The 17,945-nt window shown below is 40.2% G+C and overlaps 1 protein-coding gene and 2 long non-coding RNA genes across 4 annotated transcripts in view; 1 reads left to right on the top strand and 2 right to left on the bottom strand.

Moving 5' to 3' along the window:
- LOC126963256 (uncharacterized) overlaps nt 1-1,381 on the bottom strand; it is a 64,359-nt gene extending 62,978 nt beyond the window's left edge. The window contains exon 1 of one of the 2 annotated variants that reach the window (XR_007728995.1): nt 1,056-1,381. This is a non-coding gene — a long non-coding RNA (uncharacterized LOC126963256). Of the gene's footprint in view, nt 1-46; nt 130-1,055 lie in introns of those variants that run through there. The other variant, XR_007728993.1, reaches the window with a different exon arrangement.
- A 3,844-nt stretch (nt 1,382-5,225) lies between these two features.
- Nucleotides 5,226-5,679, bottom strand: LOC126963257 (uncharacterized). Its single transcript, XR_007728996.1, has 3 exons — nt 5,654-5,679; nt 5,421-5,508; nt 5,226-5,298 (listed from the first exon to the last, which is right to left on the bottom strand). It is a non-coding gene; the product is annotated as an uncharacterized LOC126963257 (long non-coding RNA).
- A 547-nt stretch (nt 5,680-6,226) lies between these two features.
- Nucleotides 6,227-9,359, top strand: DKK1 (dickkopf WNT signaling pathway inhibitor 1). Its single transcript, XM_050805426.1, has 4 exons — nt 6,227-6,695; nt 6,941-7,103; nt 8,277-8,417; nt 8,533-9,359. Exons 1-4 carry the CDS (start codon nt 6,453-6,455, stop codon nt 8,784-8,786), a joined length of 801 nt encoding a protein of 266 aa, XP_050661383.1. The 5' UTR covers nt 6,227-6,452; the 3' UTR covers nt 8,787-9,359.
- Nucleotides 9,360-17,945: the final 8,586 nt, after the last annotated feature.

The raw sequence follows: 17,945 nt of genomic DNA, 5'->3' as shown, positions 1-17,945 counted from the left end.
TACGGAAATTCCACCAGGAGGCAGCAGAAGAGCGGGTTTCTCTCACCTCCCCGGCGGACGCCGGAGACACGGCGGAGCCTGATGTCCCTCAGAGCTTTAATCTTCCCCTCAGTCGCCTTTCCCCTCACCCGCCTCTAATTAAGTCAGAAAGGCCCTGTATTTATTTGCCCATGAACTGACACAGCAAACCAACAGCAGCCATTGTAGTGTGAATGGATTTGCGACCAGGCAAGGGGCTTCAGCCGGGATTACCCGCCCCGCAGCCGGATGAATGTGCTGAGCACAAAGTCTGCTCAAAGCCGAGCAAACGGACTATTTGTGAAAATGCCATCCTGGCTCAAGTCTGATTAAGACCGGGGGTCCCCAGGCCGTTTGATCTTCGCTCATCAAAGAGAGTCTTTAAACAAGCTTCATTTTACACTACTGTATGCTAGCGACGGGTTGTGACACCCAAGTGCAGCCACCGTGAGCAGCCAGCACTGGGAGCGCGTGAACAATGGAGATTCGCCGCGCCGCCTGGTGCAGGGCGCGGGCCCTGAGCGCTGGGAAACGCGCCCGCGCTGGAGGCAGGGCCTTTGCGGAAAGACTCAGGTTTGGGAGCCCATAGGTCTGCCCGAGAGGTATCCCGACGTGCCTCCTGCCAAGGACTCCTAGACTTCTCTGAAAATGATTTAATTTTTTTAACTTAAGGGTGATGAAGAATCCTTACAGGAGTTAATTATACATCCCTCCTCCTCTTCCCCGCCAAAAGTTAATAGTTCCATTTAATAGCCTACATCTTCCACTCTTTAGTATTTCTAAGACTGGGTGTCAAGACTCAAGTGTTTTTAAGGTCCTACTTTCTACTTTTCACCTTAAGGGGCTTTACAATTCACTAGTTGCAGAATTAGTGATAGCCGAAAACATCAGCTTTAAATAATACAACCAATTTTGTGATGGGAAAACAACCTCTATCTACACACACACACACACACACACACACACACACACACACATTTTTTAGAAAGTCGCTTGGTTCAAGTAATTCACGTTATTTCCAGGCACTTAAGACTTACATGCCAGTCTCTTCAAAATCGACATGCTTAGTATCGATGTCAATGATTATTACTTGATCTTCAGGTTGCATAAAAGAACAGACTCCTTGCAGGATGTTCTTATTTAACCTGAGCAAAAGAAAAAGCCTTCTCTTGGCAGTGCTGAAAGAAAAAGAAAAGAAAGAGAGAGAGGAAGAGAAAGAGACTTTTGTAGTGAAAAGGAACCTCTCCGTCTCCCCTTCATCCCATTTTATAAAGAAAAGCCAGCACCACACCAAGAGTTAAGCGGCTTTCCCATATTTAGGAGCCAGATTATGGCTGGCACCCTATACAGAGTACCATCCCCAGCCTTCTGACTCCTTGGCACGATGCCTTTCTTGGCCATACCCTGGGAGAAGAGCTGTCTTATAAAGGAGGTAATAATAGGAACTCAATGACGTGGAAGAAAACTGTTTTTCTCTAGATGCGGAGACTGTTTCATGGGATCCTACATCCTGCTTTCTGCAGACACTGGCCTATCCTTAGGGTTGGAGATGTTAAATCCTTTAGGAGACTCAAAGAGGACATTGCACTCCCTATATCCACCACCACAGACCTTTCTGAGTATCAGGACCTCAGAAAAGATGCGGGCAGATATCTATGTGGTTTAGGCACTATCTTCACTGTGTTTTAGTCAAATGTTTCTGGGTTCCGGGCTCTACTCTCAGATTAACTTTCAATGTCCTGCTCTAGTAAAACACATCTTCTGAGCTTGGTTAGAAAGCTACAACGGAGCCTGATTTATCTGGGCTGACCATCTCCACTGCTCAAATAAACATAATCACGGTCAAATCTTGCCTTCTGTTTGTACTGAGGAGTGCAGAAAATCCAGCTCTCAGGGGAGTCATAACATGGACCAGGTCTAAAAGTTCTTTTAACATCACGAAGAACATTAAGACTAAACTGTTTTAAAAGTCAATGAGAAAGTCGTATCACTTTTTTTACGAAACATCAGGGATGAGGAATCCCTACTATATTCAAGATTGACACTAACAAAAATGTTGGCAACACACACCGTAAGGAATGATATTTATGCAGCATTTTCCTAGCAAAGTAAAAGTGTATGGCAACAAATCTGCTTCTTTTGATTTAATCAAGAGAAAGAAGGAAAGAAGTAAGGTAGGAAAGGAGGGAGAGAGAAAAGAAAAGAGGAAAGGAGGGAATTAAAAATACAGCAGTAGACTGGGCGCGGTGGCTCATGCCTGTAATCCCAGCAGTTTGGGAGGCCAAGGTGGGAGGATCACTTGAGCCCAAGAGTTTGAGACCGGCTCTGCCTGGCAACATAGTGAAACCCTGTTTCTACAAAAAATTTAAAAATCAGCCAGGTGTGGTGGCATGAAGCTGTAGTCCCAGCTACTGGGGGGTGAGGTGGGAGAACCACTTGAGCCTGGGAGGTCAAGGCTGCAGTTAGCCATGATTGCACCACTACACTCCAGCCTGAGTGACAGAATGAGACCCTGTCTCAAAAAATATATAAAAATATATTAAATTTTTAAAAAAAATCAACAGTCACAAATAACAGAGATGGAAAAATAGTCGGTGAATAGCATGGTGTGTTTTGGAGTGTATTTGTCTGTCTCCTTCATGGATGAAAAGGTTGAGAAATATTCTATGTGTGGCATCCAGCACTTAAAATATAAAGAAGACATGTATTATTATGCTGTTCCTGAGTTATGAGATTCAATTCCACACTGATAAGCGTATTTCACCTATTTAAAAATATAATACAAAATATTAAACTTGTTACATTAATTATGATCATATTTATACCAGATTGAATAGGAGGCAGGGTTCCCTACAGGACTAAATAAACTCAGTTTAATAAACTAAATTCACCTACCCTGGCTCACACCTCCTCTGTCACCCAGCTGTAAGAGAGACTCACACAATCACCAGAACCTTCTCTCCTTCCTGAGACGTGTTGGTCACAGTTCCTGCACCTTTTTATTGCTTCTCCATGACCTGGTATCTGCCAAAATATAATCGATGGTGGAAAAATTTTTACCCCCAGCCCCATATAAATATATTGTATTTCCCCAACTACTCACAGACTGAAAGCTTTCTGAGGACAAGAAGCCTGCCTTTCATATTGTGAGATATGCTCCCAATAATGGGTACATGCCGAATATTAACTGGCTGCTGATGGAACAATGAGTTTTACTGTACCTCTTTATCTACCTTGCACTCTTGTTGCCAGTGAGCAAACCACATCCTGGAAAGGATTTTCAAATGGAGAAAAAGCACTGAAAAAGTAAATTTCCTCATTTGGAACAAAGGTATGATTTACTATGTACTTAGCCCTCTCTGAGGACCACCCATGTAATTTCTCCACTGAATAATTTGTGAGGTTACCTCTCCTCTGCCCACTAAATGATTTGAAGGTAGATTATATGAGAACTCATCTTTTATCACACAATATCATGTATAATGCTTAGCACAAAGTAGGAACTCAGGTATTGACCAAATCATTATTCATTTTAAACTCATGACAACTTCAGGAGCAACGTGAAAGATGAGGAAGAAGGTAGAAGCTAGCCCGCTCTTGAACTTCTATGCTTGGTTTAGCTCTCCTGACTCAGTACCACAGATTCTGTCCAGACTCAGTGAATATTGAAACATAATAGACACATGATTTGTTTTCAGAGATCAAGGTTGAATTTATGCAACAAGCCTCTTTGTTATAACAGAATTTTCCCTTTGTTGATTAAATTGTTCCACTTTCTTCTCTTTTGCCCCAGGCAATGGATTTTTTGTGTGTGAAACCAAGCTTTTAATGAACCAAGTTCATTAAATGTATTAATCATATACTATCTCTTCAGAAAAAAAGGCAAGAGATTGATCTTTAATGTGGCATAGATGTATTTCTAGATTCTAAATATTTAAACAGGGTAATAGCACTAAAAAGAAACATTTTCAACCTTCTGATTGGCAGGCGGATTTTTCTCCACATTTCAACGTCATTCAAACTTAATACAGCTTGCAGATTTCCTAGTACAGTGAAGGTGCTTAACGCATAAATTCCTGACAGGATAATTTCCTGGGCAGATGGAATTTGGGATGGGAGGAACACTAGTCTAACTAGGGTACCATTCAAGAATGATTTAGATGATGCTCTTAATATTACCTTTGAAACTGAAGGAACTAGAACACAGACCATGGTAAATTGTATTTTAATTACTCTTTACCCCACTAAACTTCAGGATTTTATTACTTTAAGATTGTCACTGGATTTCCTTGGTGGTGGCCCCAGTTCTGACTACAGTAGGTCAGTCAGCATGTGGAGTCATTATAGACAGCCTAAATCTATACAGCTTAGAGGAGCACAAAATAAATATATCTTACTCTTTATTAATTCAATAGTGATTATCCAATCATCTCTCCTTTTTCGAGACTCACAAAACTTTTGCCTATTTTCTGACACTTATAATATCAATCTGTTTCTAAAAGAATTGTGGGCCGGGCGCGGTGGCTCAAGCCTGTAATCCCAGCACTTTGGAAGGCTGAGACCGGCGGATCACGAGGTCAGGAGATCGAGACCATCCTGGCTAACACAGTGAAACCCCGTCTCTACTAAAAATACAAAAAACTTAGCCGGGCGAGGTGGCAGGCGCCTGTAGTCCCAGCTACTCGGGAGGCTGAGGCAGGAGAATGGCGTGAACCTGGGAGGCGGAGCTTGCGGTGAGCTGAGATCCGGCCACTGCACTCCAGCCTGGGTGACAGAGCGAGACTCCGTCTCAAAAAAAAAAAAAAAAAAAAAAAAAAAAAAAAAAAAAAAAAAAAAAGAATTGTGTACATTTTTATATTTATTACTATAATTTTATTGTTACTACATCTTTTATTATTACTGTAATTAGAATAAAGAGAACTTTATTCTTTAAAATGAGAACTGTGTCTCATAAATATTTGTATTCATTGTGCCCCTCCCCCACCACCCATCTCACCAAAAAATTTAAAAAATAAAAATAAGGCAACAACCCAGAGGGCAGCCCAATGCCAGAGCTCTAGGCTTCCAATAAGTTTTTGTTGAATTAAATAGATCATTTCCCATTTATAAGCATGACATCATTCTTATACACCAGCTTTACTTTATTATATCTATACACCAATTTTAATGACGTCAAATTCTCTAATTCACTTTCAGCTCTTCTTCTCCTCAAGGTAGTTTCTTATCTCCCTAGAAGGGGTATTGCGTGGTCCCGTGCAAGGTATGACTTGGGAGCAAACTCTGCGTTCGGAAACATTGCAATATGATATACTAATGAGGAAGTCAGGCGCTAAGCCCTAAGGGTTTCTATTGCCCCGCATTAGCCCACCACTGAGAAGGGAGAACGGGGAAAGGCGACTGACCCGGTACGTTGGACCCTGTCCGCTTTGGCCCCGGCCACTTTGATCTCAAGCGTCTGCCTAATCAAGTTCATCTACTGCCGCGATTGCCCTGATTCAAAGAACATTAAATGGTTTGATTATCGGACGGTCATTTCCCTCTTCCCTACAGCCCTGATCTAATTTCTAAACCCCAGTCTCTCGCCTCCCTCTCTAAACTTCCCATCAAAAGAGAATTAGCTCTTCTTCCTTCTTACCCTCGTTTGATGTGCAAATTTCCTTCTCTTTGCACATTTTTCTCGCAGAGGCAGGGGGAGAGGGGGAGGAGGGCAACTGAACGACCTTAAACCAGGGATTTAACTCAGATCTGCAAACCGCGACTCTGAAGGGTTAATGAGCAACTTGCACCCGCCACCTGGCCCTCTCAGAGGCGTCTTGCTAGAGCCATTGAATTACAGATCGGTTTGTATTTAATACTGAATATGACTTGTGCGCACAGTCAGCGAGTATTGGCGTAAGGGAGAGGTGCAAAAAGTGCTTTTGCAGAGCGTATCACCCCTCGGCTCTGAAAAGTATTTCAGATCTGGATAATTCAACCCTTACTGCCAGTCAAGGGCACCCAAGTTCCCAGAGTTCCTCCTGCCGCCTGCATTTATTAAAGTCGTCTGCTATAATGCTTGCTGCTAGCCGTCACCCCGAAGGTGAGCCGGGCCAGCCGAACGACCAAGCAAGGGAGGAGCGGGGTGAAGAGTGTCAAAGGCCCCCCTTCATGTACACAAACACACCCCCTCCCAGCCCCTCCCAGCGCTTTGAAATCCCATCCCGGCTTTGTTGTCTCCCTCCCAAGGGGCCGGAATGCTCCGGGCCCGCGGTATAAAGGCAGCCGCGGTGGCGGTGGCGGCACAGAGCTCTGTGCTCCCTGCAGTCAGGACTCTGGGACCGCAGGGGGCTCCCAGACCCTGACTGTGCAACCGCACCGGCACGGTTTCGTGGGGACCCAGGCTTGCAAAGTGACGGTCATTTTCTCTTTCTTTCTCCCTCTTGAGTCCTTCTGAGATGATGGCTCTGGGCGCAGCAGGAGCTGCCCGGGTCTTGGTCGCGCTGGTAGCGGCTGCTCTTGGCGGCCACCCTCTGCTGGGAGTGAGCGCCACCTTGAACTCGGTTCTCAATTCCAACGCGATCAAGAACCTGCCCCCACCGCTGGGCGGCGCTGCGGGGCACCCAGGCTCTGCAGTCAGCGCCGCGCCAGGAATTCTGTACCCGGGCGGGAATAAGTACCAGACCATTGACAACTACCAGGTGAGAGGGGTCGGGCAGTCAGAGGATGCTCTGACCTTGAAAGGGTCCTATTTGGAGAGGAGGGAGTAGAACGTGCTGAGTGTGTGAGGTTCAGGGAGCATTTGGCAACCCTGCAATTGGGAGCAGTGGGCGGTAGCAGGTTTTGGAGAGGTAGACAGATAGGGACTGTGATCAGCGCCCGGGTCCAAGAGGGCGGGTACCTGGACGTCTGGATGCCTCACCCTCTCCCCGAACCTTTCCCACAGCCGTACCCGTGCGCAGAGGATGAGGAGTGCGGCACTGATGAGTACTGCGCTAGTCCCACCCGCGGAGGGGACGCGGGCGTGCAAATCTGTCTCGCCTGCAGGAAGCGCCGAAAACGCTGCATGCGTCACGCTATGTGCTGCCCCGGGAATTACTGCAAAAATGGTGAGTCCTGAAAGCTCCCTTCACACTAAAACTGTCCAGCCTTTGAGCGTCTACGAATAGGGGGGAAAAAACTCCGCCCTGAGAACTCTGTGGCGCCACCTGCAAATGGGTCTTCAGCATGCAGGATTCCGCTGAAGTATCTTCATTGCAAGTGTTTAATCGGGAAGAAGAGAGAAGTTCGGAGGTCTCTGAGGTCCTTATCTTCCTCCGTGGCCCTCAATGATTCAATGCAACGGCTCACCTCGTAGTGGACCCTTCCATAAAAATTTGTCTGGGAGAACCTTGAGGTCAATTGAGAAGGGAGATGATGGGGAGGACGATGGGATCATACAGAGACCAAAGAAACCAGCTTTGGCGTTCTGCTACCCTTTTCATTTTTCTTACTGTGACTCTCACGGCTTTGCCAGATTGACCTCTCCTGATTTTTGCTGAAACTGTTGTCAGCCAGAGGACAGTGATTTATCTGCATGGGCCATTTTTAAGAGAGATCTTGATATCCTCACAACCTGACCCCTCCATCCTTCCCCCTCCCTCTACCCTCTGCTGCCTTAATATAAGTACTCCTCCCCCCAACCACAGATCCACTAACTTTTAATTTTTCAAAAGGTGGATTTAGACAGCTAAAGAGGTCTCCAGAAATAAGCTAACAGGGTGACGACCCGCCTTAGGACCCAGCAGTACTCCAGGATGAACTAAGTAAATCTCTGTAATATGGAAATTACACAGTAAAGTAACTGGTGGGTGAGATTGCAATGTCCCAGGCAGCTGGAATTGCGTTTGCTTAACTTAGTCTGGCAGGACCCATATAGCACCAGGGGCAGAGAAGTTATTTTTAAGAACATTTTTTAAAGCGACTGATTTTCTTTTTCTTACCCCAAGGGTAATATTAAAATGGGCAGAAATCTCACTTGCCCCTACCACAGTTGGTGGGAAAGTATTTTAAATGGCTATACTAGGGATATTACATATGACTGACTGTATACAGTATACACATTTGTGCTTCCGTCCATCTAGAGAGTTTTGCATTAACAGTAAAGAGGTTTAAAATGATGTCACTGCAATGAAGTATCTCAAGTTGGTGCTGGCATGACAGACTGCCACTGTCATAGCTGTCAGCAGTAATGCATTACAACCCTGAAGTTAATCATTAATCACTATTTCCTGCTTCTTTAGGAATATGTGTGTCTTCTGATCAAAATAATTTCCGAGGGGAAATTGAGGAAACCATTACTGAAAGCTTTGGTAATGATCATAGCACTTTGGATGGGTATTCCAGAAGAACAACATTGTCTTCAAAAATGTATCACAGCAAAGGTAAGGATGTCAAGACTCATTCTTAGCACATCAAAAATGTCTTTTGAATTGTTTTAGTGAAATGATGCAGGTTTAACAGTAACTATGTACTTTTTTCCTGCTGTCTTCTTCATAGGACAAGAAGGTTCTGTGTGTCTCCGGTCATCAGACTGTGCCACAGGACTGTGTTGTGCTAGACACTTCTGGTCCAAGATCTGTAAACCTGTCCTCAAAGAAGGTCAAGTGTGTACCAAGCATAGAAGAAAAGGCTCTCATGGGCTAGAAATATTCCAGCGTTGTTACTGTGGAGAAGGTCTGTCTTGCCGGATACAGAAAGATCACCATCAAGCCAGTAATTCTTCTAGGCTTCACACTTGTCAGAGACACTAAACCAGCTATCCAAATGCAGTGGACTCCTTTTATATAATAGAGGCTATGAAAACCTTTTATGACCTTCATCAACTCAATCCTGAGGATATACAAGTTCTGTGGTTTCAGTTAAGCATTCCAATAACACCTTCCAAAAACCTGGAGTGTAAGAGCTTTGTTTCTTTATGGAACTCCCTTGTGATTGCAGTAAATTACTGTATTGTAAATTCTCAGTGTGGCACTTACCTGTAAATGCAACAAAACTTTTAATTATTTTTCTAAAGGTGCTGCACTGCCTATTATTCCTCTTGTTATGTAAATTTTTGTACACATTGATTGTTGTCTTGACTGACAAATATTCTATATTGAATTGAAGTAAATCATTTCAGCTTATAGTTCTTAAAAGCATAACCCTTTACCCCTTTTAATTCTGGAGTCTAGAATGCAAGGATCTCTTGGAATGACAAATGATAGGTATCTAAAATTTACATGAAAATACTAGCTTATTTTCTGAAATGTACTATCTTAATGCTTAAATTATATTTCTCTTTAGGCTGTGATAGTTTTTGAAATAAAATTTAACATTTAATATCATGAAATGTTATAAGTAGACATGCATTTTGGGATTGTGATCTTAGACGTTTGTGTGTGTGTACGTATGTGTGTGTTCTACAGGAACAGACGTGTGACATGGTTAAAGATGATCAGAGAAAAGACAGTGTCTAAATATAAGACAATATTGATCAGTTCTAGAATAACTTTAAAGAAAGACGTATTCTGCATTGATAAACTCAAATGGTCATGGCAGAATGAGAGTGAATCTTACATTACTACTTTCAAAAATAGTTTCCAATAAATTAATAATACCTACCTAAATGGTCAATATTTTTTGGACAAGGAAGAAAATCATCCACAAAAATAACACTCCAAAGTACTTGGTGATTGGCGGGAACAGGAAGTGTGCCCATAAATACAGTTAACAAATACCTGCAGATTTTGTACCCAACAAAATAATTTGCAGTATCTTAATTACTACTACATGCAAAGCAGACTTATTCTAATTATTTTGGTTTTAAAATAATTATTCATTGAAAATCACAAATCCTTCTTCATTCCACTCTTTTTTCTCTTGCTCGGTGAGTTTAATATTTCAAATTTTGTTTAACCTGAAATCTATTGATTGGAATGAGGATAGGGATACAATATTTCAAAGAAAACCCACAGGAATGAAATCTAAATTTTCTTTGCATTTTTACTTGCCAGATTTCATATTATTTATACTGAGGAAAAGGGAAAGCAAACTTCCCAATTTACACTTTTTTTGTAGTATTCTAAAGTCTGCACCCAAACCACAAAATGCTGCGTTTTGGGCCTGCAAAGGATAGTAGTGACTGATCAATCAATCGTGCAAATATTTCCTTAAATAATGCAGATGTACTAGACTGTTTGTTGTTTTTGTGTTCCTGGAAGTCGTTCAGTTTCAAGGGGCTCAACCAATGGGACACAAGCTTTGGGTGGTTCTTCACTGAAAGAGGAACTGGCAGGATGTCTGCTGTTACATTCCTTTTGTCTGGAATTCTCAGCTTCCTCACCCAGGAGAAACTTTCTTTTTCTACATTCGCTTGTTTTCTGAAGTGCCAGAAAGGCCAATTCTAAGGCCTGCCATGTCCAATAAAGCACAATAAAGGAAAGGAAACAGGAAACTTTTTCTTCAAAAAGAAGAAAGAGAGCATTCTGCTTAAATGGGGAAAGAAGCAAACTTTTAAAGGGCTCTGGTTATTGGATCCTTTCCTTTCTACAGGAACGGACCTCAGTACATTGACCCTAGTGATAGCCTTTCTTGCTTCTCATCTCCAGATGAGAGATATGTGGAAGAATACAAAACAAACCAAAGATGGACACCTCTTCTTCCTATCCAGCTGAGAAATTAGGAAGGGATTTCCATTAAAAAGAATTCTTCATATTTGTAAAGGTGAAAAATACCAAGAAAATTGTAGATTTTTATTAGCTAGTAATAGAGGCTAGAAGATGGAAATCAGATAAAATACAAATTCAAAAGAGGATTATTTAAGGAATCTAAAACAATTTGGGTAATGATTGTTTAAAATGTCTGTTGTTGTTGCTGTGTGACTTTTAAACAATGTATTTTAATGGAAAATACATGCACCTGGGAAAATTTCACAAGGTATTTTATCTAATGTCAGTATACTCTACACACTGTCCTGCATGTTGCTTTTTTACTCTATGTGTCTTGTAGATCATTTTATATAATACATAGAGAGGTGACTCATTCTTTTTAAAGGTTACATTAAGTTTGTAGTATGTTGGAATGGCAATACTATAATCATTTTAACCAGTGACGTTTAAGTTGTTTCGAGAGTTTTTGATCTAACAAGTGATGTGTCATGAGTATAGAATTTTCATGTTCATGTGCTAGTATAGTTATAGGATGACTAATATTTGAAGCAAAGTCCAAAATGCATGCTTTCTGCAGCTACTAATAAAGTCTGGTATGAGCAAAATGTCCAGATGCCTGCTTATCACTGACCAAGTGATGATTAAGCTGTTGCTAAACTGTATCAAAGAAGAAAAAGGGAAATACAGGCTTATCCTAAAAATTTCACAGTGAACAGTAATCTCTGGCATTCAGTTAAAGCTAGACTTGTTCTAATTACTTTGATTTTGAAATTATTACTAAATACAATCACAAGCCTTTTCTCACCACTCCCTTTCCTTGTTTTGCTAGAAGAGTTGAATATTTCAAACTTTGTCTAATCTATTGATAGGAATGAGCCTGACCCTTCATTTTTAAATTGGTGACATTATCAAACTTTATCATGTTACCAACTTTCTTTTATAGTCTTAAAGAAAAAAAGACAATACTAACACTAGGCTTATAAAGTGTCTTCCATTGATTTCTGTGATTGCAATTTTCATACCTTCTAAGATACTATTCTGAGGGCAATGTCGAATTATAAAAGAAATACTTTATCTTTACATTAAAGAAGAAAATACTCTCATAATTTAAGCTTTTGATACTTGTACAAAAGTGTGGGTACGTATGTGGTCCTTTATATATTGAGTGTAAGGTCGACAGCTTAGAAATGGTCAATGGCATCAAAAATCTAGGACTACTATCTAGGTAATGCTAAGAAATTTTAATTCAATATACATGTATTTAGTCTGCCATGTCCAGTGGGCACTATGCTAGCATTTGAAAAGATGCGTATAATATTGGTCTTTAACTTCAAAGAACTTACTATTTAGCAAGGGAGACGACGAGCATTAGTGCTGGAAGTTGATTTAGTTTAGTGGTTAGAAACAGTCTCTAGAACTGGATAGATTTGGGATTGAGTCATGGCTCCCTCAGTAATGTAGATATGAGAGTAATGCATGCATCAGAATACTATTATGTCTAGCTCAATGCAGTCACTCAATTTTAGGTCTTTGCTATTGGACAATGAAATGTATATATTATGTTGTATTATCTTACATACATTAATACCTGACAACAGATTAAAATTAATTAAATCAGTCAGTAACTACTCAGAAAAAGCTTCTGAGAAGAGGTGGTATTTGAACCATTGCCTTCTCTCGCCCTTTTATTTCAAGGAAGCAAAAGCACTTAAACTAGAAAAAGGAAAAAGGAGACATGAGTTGATACCACTCATTAGAATCAGGATGGAAAGCATTCTGCAGACTCACTTACGATTTATATTCCATTGTAACTTGAAATGTCTACCACTTGCCACCGGGACAAGCAAAATTCTATCCCCAATGAAGTGCAGTTCTGCTCAGTAAATTGCTTAGCCTTTCAGAGACTCTTTTTTTTTTTTTTTTTTTTTTTTTTTTTTTTTGAGACGGAGTCTTGCTCTGTCGCCCAGGCTGGAGTGCAGTGGCCAGATCTCAGCTCACTGCAAGCTCCGCCTCCCGGGTTTACGCCATTCTCCTACCTCAGCCTCCCGAGTAGCTGGGACTACAGGCGCCCGCCAACCCACCCGGCTAGATTTTTTTGCATTTTTTAGTAGAGACGGGGTTTCACTGTGTTAGCCAGGATGGTCACGATCTCCTGACCTTGTGATCCGCCCGTCTCGGCCTCCCAAAGTGCTGGGATTACAGGCTTGAGCCACCGCGCCCGGCTCTTTCAGAGACTCCTACTCCAAAATCTTGAGTGAGGGTTCTGATTAGTTTATCTTTAATCAGGGGTTCACCTCTGGTTCAATTGTCTAGCATGGCTACCCAGTTCCCAATATAAACACAGCTGTCTATATCCATTCTGCCTGTAATAGAAACTATAGTAGTTCTAAAAGAGGAATGTGTAGGGACAAATCCCACATCTCATGTCTATCACAAATTAGTTTTGAAGGATGAGAAGGCATTTACAAGGTAGAAAAGACGAGAAAGAGTTTCCTTCCTATTGGAGACAGAGGAAGAAGTGTGAGCAAACTTACGGAGTCATAAAAATAAAGATACACAATATATTGAGAAAATAAGTAATATTCCACTGTGGCTAGATTTGGGGGTAGCTAGGAAGAGGACTTTTCTGATTTTTAGTTATATAATTTGTTATCCAGAAAAAATAGACTACTACAATTTTTTATTTTCAGCAACAGCTATTGTATTAGGTGGCAATGAAATTGAAGAGGATATATTTGAGACACATTTTGTTTCAAAATACTATAGATGTCACAAACTATAGTGATTTTTTGTCAAAAATTACAAAATAAGAATATTGTTTTGTTTCCAGCAATAGTTGTCAGATTACATTTCAATTAAAGGAAATAATACAAATAATACATTACAAATAATGTAAATAATAGCTTTCACAAACATGGTGGATTTTTTGCCAAAATTTTATAAATCCTAATAATATGACATAGACCCTAAATATTAGTATATGAAAAATTACCTTGGAAGGGCAATGATAACCAATACCCTGCTGTTTTAAACTGTTGAATAAATTCTATAGTAAAAAGTAAAATTGGCAGAAGGCATGAAACGTGGCTTATCTTGATAAATTCATATTACATTTTATAATATTTCACAATCTTTTCCTGATGAGCAAAAAAAATACTTTTAAAAGGCATCCTATATAGAAACTTTTCACATATCTGTGATACTCCGAAGTTCAAATTAAAAGCAAAAAATGATAGACGCATATCTTGTTATATTGTGCTTCTCTTGTTTTTTTTTAATGTAAATTGAAGGTTGGTGGCAACCTCGCATTGTGCAAGTCTATTGGTGTCACTTTTTCCCACATCATGTGGTCACTTTTTCCCACATCATATGATCACTTCATGTTTCCATGTCACATTTTAGAGACTTTGTCATTATTATTATATCTATTATGGTGATCTACAATCAATAACTTTAAAGTTACAATTGTAATTGTTTTGGGTTACTATGAGTTGTGCCCAGGTAAGACAGAAAACATAATTGACAAATGTATGTGTTCTGACTGTTCCACTCACCAGCCATTTTCCCATCTCTCTCCCTCTCCCCATGCCTTCCAAGTCCCTGAGACACAACAATATTAAAGTTAACCAATTAATAGCCCTACAATGGCCTCTAAGTGTTTAAGTGAAAGAAAGAGGTACACATCTCTCACCGTAATGAGGAAAGCACCGGGAAAGCTGAAATAGGCTGGAAGCTAAGCCTCTTGGGCCAAAGAGCCAAAATTGTGAAGACGAAAGAAAACTATTTGAAGGAAATTAAAATACTACTCTAGTGAGCACACAAGTGATAAGGAAGTACAACACCCTTGTTGCTGATACGGAGAAAGTTTGAGTGATCTGAATAGAAGATTCAACCAGTCACAACATTCCCTTAAGCCAAAGCCCAATCCGGAGGAAGGCTCTAGCTCTCTTCAGTTCTATGAAGGCTGAGAGAAGTGAGGAAGCTGGAGAAGAAAAGTTGGATGCTAACAGAGGTTGTTGGTTTGTGACCTTCAGGGAAAGAAGCTCTCTCCGTAACACAAAAGTGCAAGGCGAAGCAGCAAGTTATCCAGAAGAACAGCTAAGATCATTAGTTAAGGTGGCTACACTAAACAACAGATTTCCAGTGTACATGCAACAGCTTTCTGTTGGAAGAAGATGCCATCTATGACTTTTATATGCAGAGAAGAGAAGACAATTCTTGGTTTCAAAGCTTCAAAGGACAAGCTAATTTTCTTGTTAGGGGCTAAAGGAGCTGATGACTTTAAATGAAAGCCAATGATAATTTACCATTATAAAAATCCTAGGGTCCTTGAGAATTATACTAAATCTGCTCTGCCTGTGCAATATAAATGGATGGAAAAGCAAGGCAAAGCCTGGATGACACCACACCTGTTCACAGGATGGTTACTGAATATTTTAAGCCCACTGTTGAGAGTTACTGCTCAGAAAAAAATTCTTTTAAAATGTGACTGCTTATTGACAATGCGTCTAGTCACCCAAGAGCTCTGATAAGGATGTACAAGGAGGTTAATGTTTTCAAGCTTGTTAACACAACATCCATTGTACAGTCCATGAACTAAGGTATAAATTTTGACTTTCAAGTCTTATCATTTTAGAAATACATTTTATAAGACTATAGTTATCATAGTTAGTTATTGCTCTGATGGATTTGGGCCAAGGAAATTAAGCTGGAAAGAATTCGCCATTGTAGATGCCATTAAGAACATTCATGATTCATGGGAGGAGGTCAAGATATCAACATTAACTGGAATTTGATTCCAACTTTCATAAATGGCTTCGAGGGATTCATTCAAGACTTCAGTGGAAGAAATCACTGCAGATGTGGTGGAAATAGCAAGAGAACCAGAATTAGAAATGGAGCCTGAAGAAGTGACTGAATTACTGCAATCTTATGATCAAAGGTGAATGGATGAGGAGATGGTGCTTATAGATGAGCAAAGAAAGTGGTCCTTTGAGATAGAATGTACCCCTGGTGAAGACGCTGTGAATATTGTTGACATGACAATGAAAGATTTAGAATGTTACATAAATTTAGTTGATAACCAAAGGCAGAGTTTGAGAGAATGGACTCCAATTTGGAAAGGAGTTCTACTGTGAGTAAAATGCTATCAAACAACGTTGCACACTACAGAAAAAACTTTTGTGAAGGGAAGAGTCAGTCACTGTTGAAAACTTCATTGTTGTCCTGTTTTCAGAAATGGGTAAGCTAACCCAATTTTGAGCAACTACTACCCTGATCAGTCAATAGCCAATAACACTGAGGCAAGACTTTCCACTAGCAAAAAGATTACACCTTGCTGAAGGCTCAGGTAATCATTAGCATTTTTTAGCAACAAAGTATTTTTTAACCAAGGTAAGTACTTTTTAAAAAACATATAATGCTATTGTGCATTTAATAGGCTACAGTATGGTGTAAATATAACTTTTAGATGCCCTAGAAAACCAAAAACACCATGTGACTTGCTTTATTGTGATACTCACTTTATTGTGGTGGTCTAGAACTAAACCTACAATATCTTAGAGGCATGCCTGTGACCAGTCTGGGCATCAGTGCAAAAATCCAGACACTCTCATGTACTGCTAGAGGGTACTGCAATTAGCATACCTTTCTGAAAAAGCAATTTGGCAGTGTTAAAAATGTGAAAACTCTTTGATGCAGTAATTTCTAGAAATTTATTTTAAGAACAGAAACATGGATGTATAAAAATCCGTCTACAATGGTATTTTAATAGCAAAAATCGAAAATGAATTACATGTTTAGTAGGACAGAACAATTTAGATAATGTATGTTATGTTATTAAAGCATTCTGCAGCCATTAAATTAACATGGAGAAACATTCGGAATTCTCCATGTACAAATATTTGAAAAAAGCATATTTCAGAACATGCATGTTATGTTATAAATGACTTAAGAGTAACATCTCATATCTAATCTAAATCTAGACGGCTTATCTGGGAGGTAGGATTGTGGGAACTAATTTCTTTTCTTTTCTTTCTTTTCTTTTTTTTTTTTTTTTTTTTTTTTTTGCTAAGACAGAGCCTTTCTCTGTCACTCAGGCTGGAGTAGAGTGGCATGATCTTGGCTCACTGCAACCTCCGCCTCCCTGCTTTAAGTGATTGTCTTGCCTTAGCCTCCTGAGTAGCTGGGACTACAGGTGAGCACCACCATGCCTGGCTTACTTTTGTATTTTTAGTAGAGACAGGGTTTCACCATATTGGCCGGGTTGGTCTCAAACTCCTGACCTCAAGTGATCGGCCTGACTCGGCCTCCCAAAGTGCAGAGATTACATGTGTGAGCCACTGCACCCAGCCTTTTTTCATTATTTTCAACTTTTTCTATAAAAATCAGGGGAGACATTACTATTATGAAATGTAAAGTTAGGACAGAACTTGGGTTTTTCTCATAAACTTTCCTATACATTGAGCAGATATCTTGATGTGTCTCATTCTAATTTTAAAAATTACTGTTAGTGCAGAATTACTCTTCCTTGAATTTCCCAAAACTACAGGAAAGAAAAACATCCTGGTCAGTCACGGTGGCTCACGCCTGTAATCCCAGCACTTCGGGAGGCTGAGGAAGGTAGATCACCTGAGGTCAGGAGTTCAAGACCAGCCTAGCCAATATGGCGAAACCCTGTCTCTACTAAAAATTCAAAAATTAGCAGAGCATAGTGGCGAGTGCCTATAATCTAAGCTACTCAGGAGACTGAGGCAGGAGAATCACTTGAACTGGGGAAGCAGAGGTTGCAGTGAGTCAAGATCACACAACTGCACTCCAGCCTGGGCAACAGAGCGAGACTCCATCTCGGAAAAAAAAAAAAAGAAAAAGCATGAAAAACATCTTTCACTTACTGACCAAATTTCTTTCCATTAAAAAAATACTGATTGGGAGAACTGCAGCTAGTACAGAGAAGACCCGCACCAAGCAGTTCTTGAATAAATGATTAAGTGAATGAAAGAGAAATAGGAATAGCTGTGCCAACTTCAGCAAAATTACAACAAAATAGAACATGCAAAAACAAATACTTTAAAATATCCAAAAGGAGGCACAGAGAGTAAACAAAATAAAAATCACAATTCTGTTATAATAGATATGCTCTTTTTGTATGATCTTCTATGTCCATGTTTATTTTGTCAACAGTTATATGTTTCAATGAACCGTCTAACATGTTTCTTGTCTTATAAATACATAAACCATTTTAGTGTTTAGTTTTTGACATCT

This window comes from Macaca thibetana, chromosome 9 (genome assembly GCF_024542745.1).
Source record: "Macaca thibetana thibetana isolate TM-01 chromosome 9, ASM2454274v1, whole genome shotgun sequence".
Taxonomy (NCBI): Eukaryota; Metazoa; Chordata; class Mammalia; order Primates; family Cercopithecidae; genus Macaca; species Macaca thibetana.
This window is presented reverse-complemented; position numbering and strand designations above follow the sequence as displayed.

What these genes read in the sequence shown, in the direction of transcription:
- DKK1 (XM_050805426.1), top strand. Translation starts at nt 6,453, where the DNA reads ATGATGGCTCTGGGCGCAGCAGGAGCTGCCCGGGTCTTGGTCGCGCTG. An exon ending in AGACCATTGACAACTACCAG is followed by an intron (nt 6,696 to 6,940) that starts GTGAGAGGGGTC and finishes CCTTTCCCACAG; the next exon opens with CCGTACCCGTGCGCAGAGGA. An exon ending in AAAAATGTATCACAGCAAAG is followed by an intron (nt 8,418 to 8,532) that starts GTAAGGATGTCA and finishes TCTTCTTCATAG; the next exon opens with GACAAGAAGGTTCTGTGTGT.